The 15170-nt window shown below is 37.6% G+C and overlaps 1 protein-coding gene and 1 pseudogene across 1 annotated transcript; one reads left to right on the forward strand and one right to left on the reverse strand.

The window, feature by feature from the left end:
- The first annotated feature begins 4109 nt into the window (after window positions 1-4109).
- Window positions 4110-10570, forward strand: LOC149035204 (uncharacterized). Its single transcript, XM_089192111.1, has 8 exons — window positions 4110-4307; window positions 5147-5587; window positions 5953-5991; window positions 6389-6457; window positions 6927-7097; window positions 8535-9076; window positions 9647-9739; window positions 10260-10570. Exons 1-8 carry the CDS (start codon window positions 4232-4234, stop codon window positions 10437-10439), a joined length of 1611 nt encoding a protein of 536 aa, XP_089048237.1. The 5' UTR covers window positions 4110-4231; the 3' UTR covers window positions 10440-10570.
- Window positions 10571-13751: 3181 nt separating this feature from the next.
- On the reverse strand, window positions 13752-14135 carry LOC149035205 (late histone H2B.L4 pseudogene; annotated as a pseudogene).
- Window positions 14136-15170: the final 1035 nt, after the last annotated feature.

Consider the following 15170-nt stretch of genomic DNA (forward strand, 5'->3'; position numbering starts at 1 on the left):
ATCAAGGTACTTAATCATAGATTTTCGTATTACAAGGACAAAGAATATCGTTCGTCCTACCAAGGACCACGTTATATTGAGGTTCATGAAGTCGTTGTTTTAATTTTGGGAGGATTTTTAGAAACTTTCTCCGAGCAGTCTTCTCAATGAAAGTACTAAAAGACTTGCAACAGAAATTATTACGAAAGGAGAACGCTGTCAAGAATTCTCCATTACGAATAACTCACCAAAACACGCGCAAGTGAAATAGGAGAATGAGAGAAAGTGCTGAAGAGAGGAAACGAAAAAGCTAACATCCTGGCATTTCTGTCCTACGATCACGAGATACAAGTAATGATATATTAATGAGTTAAAAACGACCACAATGATGAAAATTAATTGGTGACACGATTTTGGGGCTTTCTATGGAAACTATGTTACATTAAGTAAGTATACACTGGATTACTGATATATATTTATATACACTTTTAGAATTGTTGCTCATCATCGAGTATATTAGAAGAAAAAGATTTTCTTTTCGCCTCTCAGTTACATTTGGCAAACCACTGTCCCGGAAGCTATTAAAGAATTTGTTACCAACGAGAAAAATAAGCAAAGCAACAAATTGATCAAATAGAGAGGCAATAAAATTCCCTTCGGCATGTCGCTTTAGCTGGTTGTCGCCTGTCTCCAGGACAGCGAAAATAGTCCTTAAGCTAGAGATACATACAGCAGTTATCTTTTACGTATCATGGTCCTCCTTACAAAAGCGAGGTTCTGAGATTTAAGTATGGTCATAAATAATATAAAGTGAAAAGATGAACTGATGCTACAGCGGCTGAGTAAATAAAGGGAAAAGAGCTGATCCCTAAAAACAATAGGTAGAGATATTATCAGAGTAAAAAAAAACAAATTAAAATGAACAATTTATTACATAACATTTCAATGAAGCCTAATTTCTTGTGTCATGGATCGCGTTTAGACAAAGATCGAGTCATATGCACCTACTAGAAGCCTCCGAGCTCTGAAAAGACATCACCACTCAACCCTGCACTTGGTTAAAAATACACAGAGCTCCGCTGAACTTACAGTTCGTCTAACCCTTTTACGAACTGAGTCTGGGCTGGCCACTTTCGTGAGCGACTGCAAAAAAGAGTGCGTCTGAGATAATAATAACAATTTCTAATGTCATATCCCTCTCCCACAAGTGACCAAGACAAAATTTCTCCTTACGGTATCAATACAATATCAACCACTCAAGTGATGAGAATAACTAAAAAATTTCAACTTTTGAATTTACTGCCTCCATTACCTTCGTTGATGCGCTAAGTTTTGAATTTTCCATGAAGCATCAACTTGAAATGTAAATGTAATTGATGGATACACAATAGAATCAGCTAAAGCGCACAATGCAAAGGCTGTTGTGTCTGTGATACTTGATTAAAATTTATTTTGCTAATAATTAGCGTAGATTTTCCGAAGAAATTTGACAAATCAATCAAACAAAGTTTTACCATTACCCTGAATTATGAAACTGTAAGAAGCTGAGAACAGATGACATTTCGTGCAACACTGAAAACGGAGATTTTTAAAGGAAAAGTTGACTTGTGTTTCAGTTGTGTGTGTTAGACAGTCGTGCAGTAAAATGAAAAAAAATAAGCATTTGGACAGTGTTCCTGTTTCATTCTTTCCTTCTACACCTACCGGTAATTTGAAACTTTCAGGACTGTTTATAGAGTTATCAGATCAATTAAGTAAAGTAAAATTCGAGTTACCCGATGCCGAGGTATCTGTTCTTTAAGACGAGCTAGCATACTTAAATAGAAAACCAAACACTTATATAGCTATCAATCTTGGCAGTGTACTTAGCAGTATCATTATTTGCATATATAGTTTCCCATAGCACAAGGATACCTCGAAATACCTCAAAAATACAAGACTTGTCCACACCGATCAGTGAATCGCATCATAATATGGATATCAGGCGCCTTAGTTCCAATCCTAAGATGCGGCTCTCAATATAAACGCACGTGCATGTGTCAGAATGTACGATTGCGTAAGCCATAAAGTCAATGTAGGGGCGTAGAGGGTAGTTTCTTTGACAAAGCGATAACACCATGGCCAGTGCATTCTCCCCGATGAATCGGGTATCACGAACACAGCATTAAGCAATCATAGACTACCAGAAGAATGAATTTGTAAAAACCAAAGCGTTCAGCTAAAATGCTTTCTTGACTTGGCCCCGGACATTAACTTCGATGAAAACGAAAACAAACATTTCCCGAAAACATGTCGAATAAAATAATTTCAAGGGTTACGGTAACTTTACTGAACTTAAATCATTCTTAAAATAATATCGACATGCTTTACAAATGTTTACATGGAACATCTTTCTGTTTTTGTCAGTCCTTGCTCGAACGAAACTTTTCTTCAGTAGCCTAATAATTAAGTCAGGCACTTTAAGAAAAAAATGCCGGAGGAAGTTTCAGAAAACAAAGACACGATTGAGACTGAACGTGATCATATTATTATGCTGCTGAAACGCTGAAGGACGTCGCGAGAAGAGACAGAAATTCAAAAGACAAAAGATGTCTTCGAGAATGGAAAACCATCTGTTACGTGCTCACAAAATATATAAAATAATTAATTGATAAATAATAGGTTTACAAATATAGCAAAAGTAGGTTTAGATCTTTCTATTGTATGTTCATAATTTCAGCTTAAGAGTTGTCTTTTCAAATTGCCTCAAATTCCATTGGAATTTTCAGGATCCTTCCAGGTCAATTGAATATCAAAATCAGATATGGCTAGCTTAACCCTGAACTCCTTCGTAAATCTCTTTTCTCTAACTTTAAAATTAATTCATGACATTAGTCAGCTGTAGTAATCAATCGATCAACTTAATAAATGTGTCAGTCTGAATTTATCCCAAGAAATACAACCTTCATTTGGTGTTTCCTGAACGGAATATATCACTTGTAGTTAAAGAAAAAAAGTCAATATCGTGAAATTGTGAGCCTGCAGAGAAGGCGTGATTTTGGCGAGCAACTGCTCAATATTTTCTTAACGAAAATTATGGCCGCCATCTTTGATTTTAATGGCAGCTGAAAGCTAGAGAGAGAAAGAAATTTATACCAAGGGGGCGGTCGTCGGTCAAAAGTAAGGGGAGGGTGGGGGTGGGGAAGTTAAGATCACACCTGCCCGAAGTCATTGTTATTTTGCAAAACTCCGGTCGCCCACGAACGGAGTTCTTGATTGGTGCGGTTAAGCTCCAGCCGTCAATCACAAGCCAAATGTGTCATTTGAGCGTCATTCTGACATTTTGCTCTTGCTGGACAAAGAGAAAGATGGCGAACTCTGATTGAGAAGTTATTAGTTCCGATGTCGCTCTCGAGCAAACGAGAAATGTAATATGTCTCGTGCATTAAAATCGGAACAAAAAAAAGCAATTTCTATATTGCTTTCTGGGATGGATTTACTGGCCGTCTTGTTAACTGGCTTTTGGAAAGCATGATATTTCAAGTGTTGGTTCTTATGAAAAGCGCTCGTCAGACAGAACTCGTCAGACAGAACTTCGTCAGACAGAACTTCGTCAGAAGAAAGTTCTGTCTGACGAGCGCTTAGGCGCGAAACTGAGAGTAACAGAGAATCGATGCGTCCTCTTTGATTCCTTCACTTATATATATATATATATATATATATATATATATATATATATATATGTGTGTGTGTGTGTGTATATATCAAAGTAAAAAAAAAGGTCTAGTCACGGTAATAATCGTAGACGTCATTAAAGCGTTTACATCGAAAATATTCTCATTTTTATCAGTCAGTGCTTTAACAGAACTTTCATTTTTATCCAACAATAGAAATAGAATATAAAGTGCTCAAAGTAGACTGTCAAATCTCAGACTCTTTTCAGGCTAAACACGACAAGGTTTGTGCTGTTAAGCTCTGGAGGAAATTGTAGAAAAAGGAGATAAAGCTGATTTACGAGAACTAATTTTTGAAACTGAAAAATCAGTTGCTATAAGCTAATCATAGAGGAAAACAAAGATTATGTTTCAGATGCTGAAAGAGTAAAACTACATTCGTGCTGGACACACGTGCGTCTTGTTCTAACTCGACTTGGACGAAATTACCTGTTTACGAGTGCGGAACTGAAGGGCCTGATACCCATATCATACCGCGATTTGCACACAATTTTGTTTCTAAAGCTTGAGCACACTGTGGGGGACAGTTGTTTGTTGAAATGGAGAAAGTGTGTTTTCTGATATATCCTGCTCTTCTTGTGCTAACTAGAACCATTTACGCAAAGAGTGATGCTGGTAAGCACAATGTTTAGACTAACATCTACATGCTTTTTCTTTTTGAAAGCTGACTATTAAGTATGCTTGCTTGTTAAAAGAAAAAAGGATGGCACCGTAATTGGCAAAACAAATAGTGCTCACCACACTTTAGATATCGGAATGTATTCAGACTGTTCCGACGAATGCTTGGTCATTAACATAAACGCCGTCAGTTGGGACGGCCGAACAAAATACTGCATGCTAGAATTTAAGTCTAATTAATATTTGAATCGGTCGCGTCAGTTAGTTGTCGTCAAGCAGTCGCACAGTTAGGACCAAAAAAAACAGTAAGTTTAGTGGCTGTGTTTTCGTTTTCGAATTTGGTAGTAGTTGTAGAATTTATCGTCGAAACACAGACATCACGAAACCTTTTCAAATTACAATCGATGCAGCCATTTTTTGGTAATAAAGCTGAAATTAAGGTTTTGTCTCGTTCTTGAGAGCTAGTTCAATAAACATTAGTTCAATAAAATTAAAGCACGACAGGCTTTATGCTTGTTTCACACATTAGCACTTAGGATCCAACATTGAAATAAACCTAAAGTGTATTAAGAAGAATACTCATTCGACAGATCGGTAAGGAGTGGAACTTTGAAAAGGGAGTAAACATTCTTCGTATGAAGCTAATCGCATACCAAACAAAAGAAAACAAATAAAAAACGAAAAACACCTAAGTTGGTTTTGGATGCTATTTCACTTCAAGGAATATTACTGTTAGAACAGTTTGTTTCTGCTTCTAACCTTGCCCCTAAGGTGTTATCAGCTAATAAAGTCAATGGTTAATGGATAGTGTTTTCTTCGTTCAATTCTACATTCAGTTTCCGTGAAGAAGAACTTCAGTGGTTCCAGCTACATTTTCTATAGCAGCAATGGTAACAATTACAATTGGGATGAAAGCAAAAAAATATGTAATGAACAGTCTGGATATAAACTTGTTTCTGTTGAGAGTCGTGAGGAGTGGAACTTCCTGAATCGAACCATCCAAAAAGAAGATACCATTGAATACTTCATAGGTTTGAGGAAAGATGCATCAGCTGGAGTTTGGAGATGGTTAAGTGATAACAGTACAGTCAATGCGTCCAATAAAGGACATTGGCCCTGGGCAGGAGGAGAACCTAGCGACGGAAATAATAAAAGTGGAGAGAACTGCGCGCAGATGTACAGAAATTATTCTAGTAACTTTGGGCGCTATAATGATGTCCGCTGTAACTTATCCCTCGCAAAAGCAGGATTCATATGTGAATTGACAAGTGGAGGAGGTAATAGACCCTTAATTCGCATTACGCGAAACTGAAAATAAGAATAAGTAAATCGTATTACGGCCGGTCCCTCTCTTGAAAGTCAGTTACACCGAGGAAGATAGCTAAAAAGATTACATAACATAGTATAAACACTAGATAGACCGTGAAGTCACTTTGGATCCTAATAGTGAGCCTATAAGGACTTCTTGTCACACAATTGGCTAAATTATTTCAATATATCTATTTATTCGTTTATTTATATATTTGTTTGTCTCTTTTTCATATATAGATACCACACCGTTACCATTGCTTTGCGCTTTATTTAAAGTAGGATATAAAATCACATTTTACAATGATAGGTGAATTTTCATATTCTTGTTCAGAGAAAATTTCAGCGAAAGCGACAGCATCTACCATAACAGGTAAGTATTGGCGTTGTTACTGTTGAAGGCTTGACCTATCCAACAAATGTGTCTAGAAGATGATGTGAATTACTGCTGAATGTAAGTATAAATAAAGCAAAGTGGCATAACTTCCCCCGACTTACCCCTTGAAACTCCTGCAAATCTTTAACTTTAAATTTATACATATATGTACGTAGAAAAGGAACAGACAAACCTTAAACAAATGGATATAAAAATGTGCAAACTTTTGGTTCTTTGTTCAGGTTTGTTGTTATTTACCACTTTAGTGAACATTATCATTATTATTACCTACAAGTATTTGTACAATTTTTATATGTTAGAAAAACGTTGAATTTTTATTGAAAATGCTTATAGTGAATTACTAACTTTGGTTTTGTGTTCCTCTTTAATTAAGGACTGAATGATGGATCCCAGGCATCGAAAACTACTCGGGCCAAAGGACCATCTACAATTGCGACAACAGGTAAAAGCTTATCTACCCTTTTTTTTGGTTATTACCGTTTTTCATGCAAAGATCTATTCATTTAATTATGTAATTTTCCCATGTAAGATAAATTCGTACTACACTGTTACTGTTAATTTGCGCTTCCCTTAAAAATGGATGGGCAATCATCAATGCACAGGTATGAGATACAGAAGAGAACCTTTAAAAAAATAGAAACAAAAATCTACTATCATTTTTTCAACTTCCATGCGTTTTTTTCCTTTGTCTGTTCTGTTATTAGTTACCACCATCATTATCATCTTCGTTTAATTGACTTTACAGTATTTGCATAATTTTTATAGGTGAGAGCAACGTTGAATTTTTATTGAGAACGCTAACACGTAGATTTAATTAATCAAAGTAATTTTACTATTTATAAAAAGTTGCATCTAAAGGTTTGGCTCCATACCTTATTTGAAACGGCCTCCTCTTTTATATATCAATTAAGGGGTCACCTCTGGGAATACCGTGACTGAACATCCCTTGGCAGACGATGTACATGCTAGCAAGCCTAACTTGGTTGTGATTGTTGTGGCGCTACTGGCCATTTTCATTCTGCTCCTTGTAGTCGATTTCGGACTTATGTTCTTTCGCAGACGTCGGAGCCACGATAAACAATGTAATGGGCCTTTCACTTTGTTTTCATTTGTTTCATATCTAACTTTTTGTCTAACATGGGGAACAATCCTTTTCGTATGTCTTTACATTACTTTCCTCTCCTTTACTTTTTACCTTGAGTTATCCATATAATCAGTCATGTACTTAAAATCCATACTTAATGTCCTTCTGATAATTGCATCAGTTAATGTATTATTGTATTGTTCACTTTTTGACAATGCTTCGAAAAGAACAAAGTAAAGGTTTTTGTCGAGAGCCGAGGGTCGAGGGGAAAATGTTAAGGGGCGAGGGTTTAAAATATGCCAACGATTTATTTATCAAATTGTTTATTATTTCCTATATTTCCTCAAGCGCGCGAGGTTTATAAATTTGTCGACATCAGCGTCTGGATCACGCAAAACAAAACTTGGGTTATTTATGGTGGTTCTTTCAGCGGTCAAGAAACCTCTTTGGTGACGAGTTTCAACGGCTAAAATTATTTTAGAGAAAACAATAAAGTTTAAGTTAAAGTTTAATAACGTTCTCTGAGCAAAGCTGAAAGTCTTTTTTAATGGAAATGTTAAAAGACTTCCAACAAAGATTATTCAGAAGGGAGAACGCTGTCAAAAAACCCTCCATTACGAATAACTCACTGAAACACGCGCAAGTGAAAAAGGAGAATGAGAGAAAGTGCTGAACGGAGAGGAAACGAGAGCTAACATCCTGGTATTTCTGACACTTGGAGGAAGGAGGGAAATCTTACGACCACGAGATACAAGGAATGATATAATAATAAATTTCAAATAAGTAAATAAATGAATAAATAAATTTGGAAAATTTGAACCCTTGACAGTTCACCCTCGACCCTTGGAAAATTTGAACCCTTGACATTTCACCCTCGACCCTTCACTGGAAAGAACGTACTTAATTTTCCTATTTTTTTTTAATTTTTAATTTTTTTTTTCTTTCAACACTAACAACGGCGACAACGGTGAAAATTAATTGGTGACACGATTTTGGGAATAACTATGGAAATTATGTTACAATGAGTAATTATACACTAGATTACTGATATGTATTTAAGTACAATTAAAGAGTTTGCTTGCATTTGATTAGCTATCTGTGAGTTTCTTTGCTTATTGAACGATCAGAATGTTTGGTTGTTACTTTCTTTGCACTGAATTAATCCTCTTCTGCATTGAATTATTTGAAAACTGCATTTATCTTAACCAATCAGAACTGAGTAATTTTTTCATGTATATTATTATAAAAGAACTAAAAAAAAACTTGTTCTTCGAGAAGCGAGAGAAGCACTCGCCTGCGGCTCGTGCTTCTCCGCACTTCTCTCGTGTTCTTAAAATTCCCGCGTACCTATAGAACTCAAAAATGCACTCAGCGCGTTTTTATTTCTTTAACATATCAGTAAAGCCTAATTTCTTGCGTCATAGATAATGTTTAGACGAAGATCGTGTCATGTGCACCTACGAGAAGCCTTCGAGCTCTGAACTGACATCACTCGACCCTGTGCTTGTTCAACAAACACAGAGCTCCGCTGAGCTCACTGTTCACCTAACCCTTTCACGAACGGAATCTGGGCTGGCCACCTACGAAACAGTGAGCGACTGCAAAAAAGAGTCCGGCTATGATAATATTGAGACTAATCGAACGTTGAGTTCAGTAAGCGAGGGATATTTAGATATTCAAGAAAGAGCGCCAGAAAACACAGTGTTGGTGAGCTGTGAGAAAGGAATACAGCAGCAACCTGCTTTGTGCGATAAAAAAGAAGAAAATAAGGATCATGTATACGCTGTTGTTCATAAAGAAAGAAAAGGCAGAGCCAGTTCTGAAGTGAGCGCCCTCGAAAAGACTACGGGCCGCCCTCAGGAAGAAACAGGTGGTTTAACTGTACAATGGGCGTCTTGTGTGGATCAGGCCCCGTCTCTGACACCAGAGAATGGTTCGTCTTATCAAACTAATTCAGGGCTCGACAACAACACAGAGGCTGCAGGGAGCGAGACACCTCAGGCTGGCGGGAACACTGAATATTTGTACGCAGCTGTTGACATGACAAAAAATAAGGATCATGTGTACGCTGTTCTTCATAAAGAAAGAAAAGGCAGAGCCAGTTCTGAAGTGAGCGCCCTCGAAAAGACTACGGGCCGCCCTCAGTAAGAAACAAGTGGTTTACCTGTACAATGGGCGTCTTGTGTGGATCAGGTCCCGTCTCTGACACCAGAGAATGGTTCGTCTCATCAAACTAATTCAGGGCTCGACAACAACACAGAGGCTGCAGGGAGTGAGACACCTCAGGCTGGCGGGAACACTGAATATTTGTACGCAGCTGTTGACATGACAAAAAATATGGAATATGTGTACGCTGTTCTTCATAAAGAAAGAAAAGGCAGAGCCAGTTCTGAAGTGAGCGCCCTCGAAAAGACTACGGGCCGCCCTCAGGAAGAAACAAGTGGTTTACCTTTACAATGGGCGTCTTATGTGGATCAGTCCCCGTCTCTGACACCAGAGAATAGTTCGTCTTATCAAACTAATTCAGGACTCGACAACAACACAGAGGCTGCAGGGAGTGAGACACCTCAGGCTGGCGGGAACACTGAATATTTGTACGCAGCTGTTGACATGACAAAAAAGAAGAAGAAGCCGCCACAGGTAATACATCTTACAAATCTTGACAACAATTTGTTTTGTTTTGTTTTGTTTTGCTTTTATTTGTTTGGATTTTTTTTACATGAAGACGTGTCTCTTTTCCAGCACTGTTTCATTAAGGAAACTATCTTAATGTATTTACTTCTTCGATTCATAATATCCACGTATGATAATTAAGCGTACAGCTGGAGCACGGCAGCTGGCTTCTGTTTAAGTGTCTAAAGGATCCTCTGCAACAAACAAATAAACAAAAAAATACAAGACTAAACTGATAAAAATAAATTTGAAATTAAAAAAAACCTTGATCAGAAGCAAAATAAGGGAATACTGACCCGGTTATCTTATCAAATTCGTTTACAATCTTTAGTGTTTTATTTCTCATTTAATGTTGTTTTTGTTGCTGTTGTTGTTTGCTTGTTTGTTTGTTTGTTTACCTCATTATTCTGTTGCTATCGTTATTTTAATGTCTCTTGTTTTACGATCTGCTCATAAGGTATTATTCTATGTTCCATGTTCAATGTAGAAGCCCGCTCCATACCGTGGCCTTGTGTACGCAGATCTGATCCTTTCCCGCGAAAACAGTGCAAAGCTTGTCAAAGAACAGCCCCAAACAGTATACGCCCAAAATGATCCCGTCAAGACAGCAAGCGTGAAGATATCACAGCAGAATCTGGAGGAGACAAAGGACGGCGAACATAATTAAAACTTGCTTCCTATCTCAGGAATGTTTTAATGATAAACATAGAGATGAAAACAAAACTGAAAGAAACAAGTATGCAGACCCCAAAATTAGGGTTAGAGATCGGTAATTAATTGTTTTGTCATCACAAATACCCGAATAGTTTTCCAGAAATTTCTTCTTAGGACCGTACCCAGAATACTTTAAATAAGCTCCTTTAAGGTACATGCATGTCAAACCTGAAAAAAATCAGTATAACTCATATGGGATAAGTTTGTATGGGAAAAAGTTCGTAGTCAGCATTTCGCGCATGCGCGTACTGAAGGAAAGCATTTCAATGGTTCAATTCACTTTGTTCACGCACAGTCGAAATAATGAGTTAAGAATAAAAGTTAAAAAGTCATAAATTCCGGAGGTTGGATGACGTTGAATTAAACTGCAGCGTCAAATGTATCAAGTTGTAAAACCTGTTTTAACGTTTTTATTTTCAAATAACAAGGTATGGTGTATCATATAAAAACAACAAAAACGAAATTCGATAAATAAATGAACAAAATGGTTTAATAAATGGTTTTCATCTATTTCTATCTATTTCATTCAAAAACGACAAAACCTAACGATGGCTTTTCAACACCATTATAAAGCCCACCAAAGAACCTTTCTGAAACTGGCTAAGGACGATGATATACAAATACAAAATTATTGCAATCTGTATAAATGTTCGGCACTTCTAAAAGGAAAGCTAGCTCTTTAGAAGATCAAGATTTTAGAAAACTTAATCAAGCGTTAAGTAGAAATCAATTTCTTTCAATGTTTCCGTATATTCTGAATTATAAGCCGATCCAAATTTAAGTATTCGCACTCACTCCTTGGTTTTTGTACGCGGCATTCAGAAATATCTATCGTTTCACCTGTTTAATGAATGCAAAACGTCAGCCCTCTACCCTCCCCCTCCTCTCTTTAAAGAGAAAAATTAGAAGTAAAAGTGTAAAGAACCACTTTCATTTCATTCGAGTGACTAGGACCCCAAGAAGCCTAAGGAACTGAGCTGTAAGGTAATGTTGCTGTCATCGGCTCGCGAAACGAAAGTCTTAAATTAGCATATGGTTTCAATTCAATAGCCCGAAATCCTCTGTTGTTTTCTGAGAATCAACAATTCTGGTATTTCTATAATACCACAAATAATTTTTCAAGAAGAGTCTCAGTTTCCAGCTGCTTTTCCCCCGCGGGGAAACGTAGGTCGACGCACGAAAGCTCCAAAGAAACAAACCCCTTACATTCGCATTCGATATTACCCCATGCAGCTCTAGTTTTGCTCTCACACTGGACGATGATCCGACAAAATATGAGTCTAGAAAACTAAGGAAAAGGAAAGGAGGTTTTCGCGTATGAGTCTATGGCAGATCGTTTTGATGGGAAGGCAGGCAATATTCGATCGCTTTTCATTGCCTTGTAATAAATATTCCGCAGTTGTAAAACATAGGCATGCGTAGCATAAAAGGGTTATTTGTTTAAGCTGGGTAGGTCGAGATGGGACGCTTTCTGTTCCTAGTATTTTCATAACTTTCAAAAGAACGAAAATATCGCATTATTTCACTTTAAGAGAAAGAAAAAAACCTAATTAATCCAGACTCACACAGGTATATTGGGGTCTATTTTCTCTATTGTCTTAATAATTTTGAGCAAAAATAAAATACATCGGTGCCACGCTCACTGTAGTCTCCTTCGTGGCCATTGTTTGGTCTCGTCACATAACGCCCTATATTCCTCGTTAGAGAGAGAGCACTTTGCGTGACGGTTGCGGAAGAGACTACGCTTTCAACAAAAATATCATTCCACGTAATTTTACAACGAAAAGCAACCTGAAACTCTTTTGTATCTCCAATAGACCCTAACCAAGAATATATTGCGATCTCGAATAAGTGAAGATTCACTGAACGAGAAAAAAGGATAATAATTCAAAGTGGTCTCCTTGATTGATCGTTGCCTTTCTGGACTTTGCCCCCAGGGCGTGAAAAACGTAAAAAAAAGGCAAGTTGTCTAGAAGGAATTAACACGCCAGGGGTTAGGTCCAACGTAGCTAAAAGCGCATTTTATTTGTAGAAAAAGTCAAAACGCGGGAGAATTGCGTGAAAAAGCCGCTATCAGTAGCATTGAGTTTCATGTGAATTTTTTTTCAGTGGGGTTGGATAATACGGTTAGAATATGTGATAAAATGTAAGTTGTTCACCAGGAGATGGCACGTGATAGAGCATAGTCTAATATGGACAAGTGGAATTTGATTGGTGGAATAAAATTCAAGCACGTGAAAAATGGTGTAATGTGCATGTAGTGCAATGATTGGGTATGTTCTGATCGGACTTTAGACGTTGTTTTCATAGAACGCGATGGAATGTTAGTTGTCTGGCGTATGCGTTGTGAGATAAAGGAGCGAAAAAAAAACCCCTTTTTAACTAAAAAAAAATGATGCAACAAGTTAAATACAAACCTTTCATATCCTAATAAATCTCGACCTCAATCGACGAGGCTCTCGCGAAGGCCATTACACTCATCAAATGGGCCCAAATGTTCTGTTTAACTTCGTTCTCTGTGCACGGCAACCTGATTCCATGACATAATTTATAACAAAACAATACCCAAAGGCCGTGATTGGTGCAAGACATCTAAATGCTGTGATATGATTGGTGCGAGATACATACCCTAATGCGGCAATCCGATTGGTGCGAGATACATAACCTAATGTGGCAATCTGATCGGTGCGAGATACATAACCTAATGCGGCGATCTGATTGGTGCAAACAACATACCACTCTACTCGTTAACATAGAGTTATTTATTTTTTTATAAAAAAAAATAACTCAACAAAAACTTATTTGCAGCCCATCGCACGACCAATTTGTGTGTCTTTCGTAATATTGTTTCAAACTCTACAACACGGCGAGTGCTGTAAGGTCTCCATGTCAATAGTTAGGGACAAGCTATCAGAGAATTCTCCGAGTGAAACGCTTTCTCTTTTAATTTCAGTGAAGGCAAAGATATTGCGAAATACAGAAGCTAATCACTTAATCTAAATTCGACATCTTTTTTCGATGGACGGCTAGTTATTTCAACAACTTACAAAACTACAATGAAAAGTGCGATATGCGCACGTCAAGTCATTTCAGAAAAGTTGGAAAACTTGTCTTTGAAATGCAATTTATTTAAGCATCTCTACTGCTTTAAACCTCAACTAAGTTAACAATAAAATAAACAACAACAGCATCTGTTGACTGGTTGATCACAGATTTACACAGAAGTAAGCCCAATTGGATTTAAAGAAAATATCGTACTCCTCGTTCACTTGCTGTATGTGTATTTAGTGACAGCCTTCGTGCCTTCGCTAACTGCATGCTTTGCAACTTTACCTGGCAGAAGCAGCCGTACAGCAGTTTGGATTTCAAGGGAACTCATTGTCGACTTCTTACCGTACTCTGTCAGGCGATATGCCTCCATAGCTATGCGCTCGAAAATGTCGCTAACGAAAGAGTTCGTGATACCCATGGCTTTGGTTGTAATTCCAGTATCTTGATGACCTTGCTTCAACACTTTGTGGATGTACAGTGAAAAACTTTCCTTTCTCTTCACTTTATTTTTCTTCTTATCGACTGCAACACCAGATTTCAATGTACCAGCTTTCTTCTCCGCTGTAATATCACGAGAAGGTTTATGTGATTTCGCCATAACTCTACAAATATTCCCCCTCTGCTACACCACACTATTCGATAACCTTCGAACTTTGGAATGACACTGTAACATCGCAAGCATGCAACATAAAACTGGCTCTGGCGCCAATTTTCAGGGCATGCACTGACGATGTATAATATTTTAACTCGAGATCAAAATCCTTGTTCTCTGATTATTCACTTGTGGAAGTTGAAATCCAAAGATTACCAGGTCAACATAATGTTGTGATTGGTGGATTCCGATCCGAGCTAGCAACGAAGTTATCACTTATGACACTTTGACAATTTCGGATCCACTTTTAAGAAATCTAATGGATATCGAAGACGAAAAAAATACCTTGCCCATTTGGCCCCGAACACACTAAGCGGTTTCAAAAGAGTAAGTTCTTGTGTCCAACAAAAAGAAAGAAGATATTTTTTGCCACACTAGTGTTCGTTTCGGTCTTCATTGTGCAGAATAATGTGTATAAACTGGAAACGCACATTTCGATGCATTTGCGACTCTCCTCAACATGAACTGATCACCTGAAACGCAAAGAGAAATATATAGAGTATATATGGAACGAATGTTTTGGTCAACGTTTTCAAAAGCCTCCGTTTTCACTTGTCTTCGGAGAAAAGAAGCGTTTTCTAAATGCTCCACTTTTAAAACTGTTGACGGAAGTCTCCGTGTTCATAAGCAAAAACGCAACCAAAGCTATGCCATTTCGAACTACAACGCCTCATAAGTGTAGATGTGCAACTTTTATTTAGCTGGTTTCAGCTTAGCTCAACGTCATTTCTATGTACACTGTACAAAAGAACTCATTATGAGTCGAGTAGTTAAAAAATTCAACATCCCTTTCAGGGAGACCCCCCCCCCCCCCCGAGTATTTGAACTGTTGAAGATTGGCTCGTTTAAATTTACTTTCAGTTTAGATTTCCATCCCACCTTGGCAAGTTTAAATTACTTTCTTCTTGGGCACAGACGACAGTCGAATGCCCGGGGATTGTTCGGGGGGAAGACCAGCGTTGTTTAAGATTCGATAACTGA

The sequence above is a fragment of the Pocillopora damicornis genome, chromosome 13, assembly GCF_964200805.1.
Source record: "Pocillopora damicornis chromosome 13, jaPocDami1.2, whole genome shotgun sequence".
Classification (NCBI taxonomy): Eukaryota; Metazoa; Cnidaria; class Anthozoa; order Scleractinia; family Pocilloporidae; genus Pocillopora; species Pocillopora damicornis.

Excerpts from the sequence above, each read along its gene's own strand:
- LOC149035204 (XM_089192111.1), top strand. The coding sequence starts at position 4,232 with ATGGAGAAAGTGTGTTTTCTGATATATCCTGCTCTTCTTGTGCTAACT. Across the intron at positions 4,308-5,146 it reads TTACGCAAAGAGTGATGCTG|TTTCCGTGAAGAAGAACTTC; the intron begins GTAAGCACAATG and ends TTCTACATTCAG. Across the intron at positions 5,992-6,388 it reads GACAGCATCTACCATAACAG|GACTGAATGATGGATCCCAG; the intron begins GTAAGTATTGGC and ends TCTTTAATTAAG.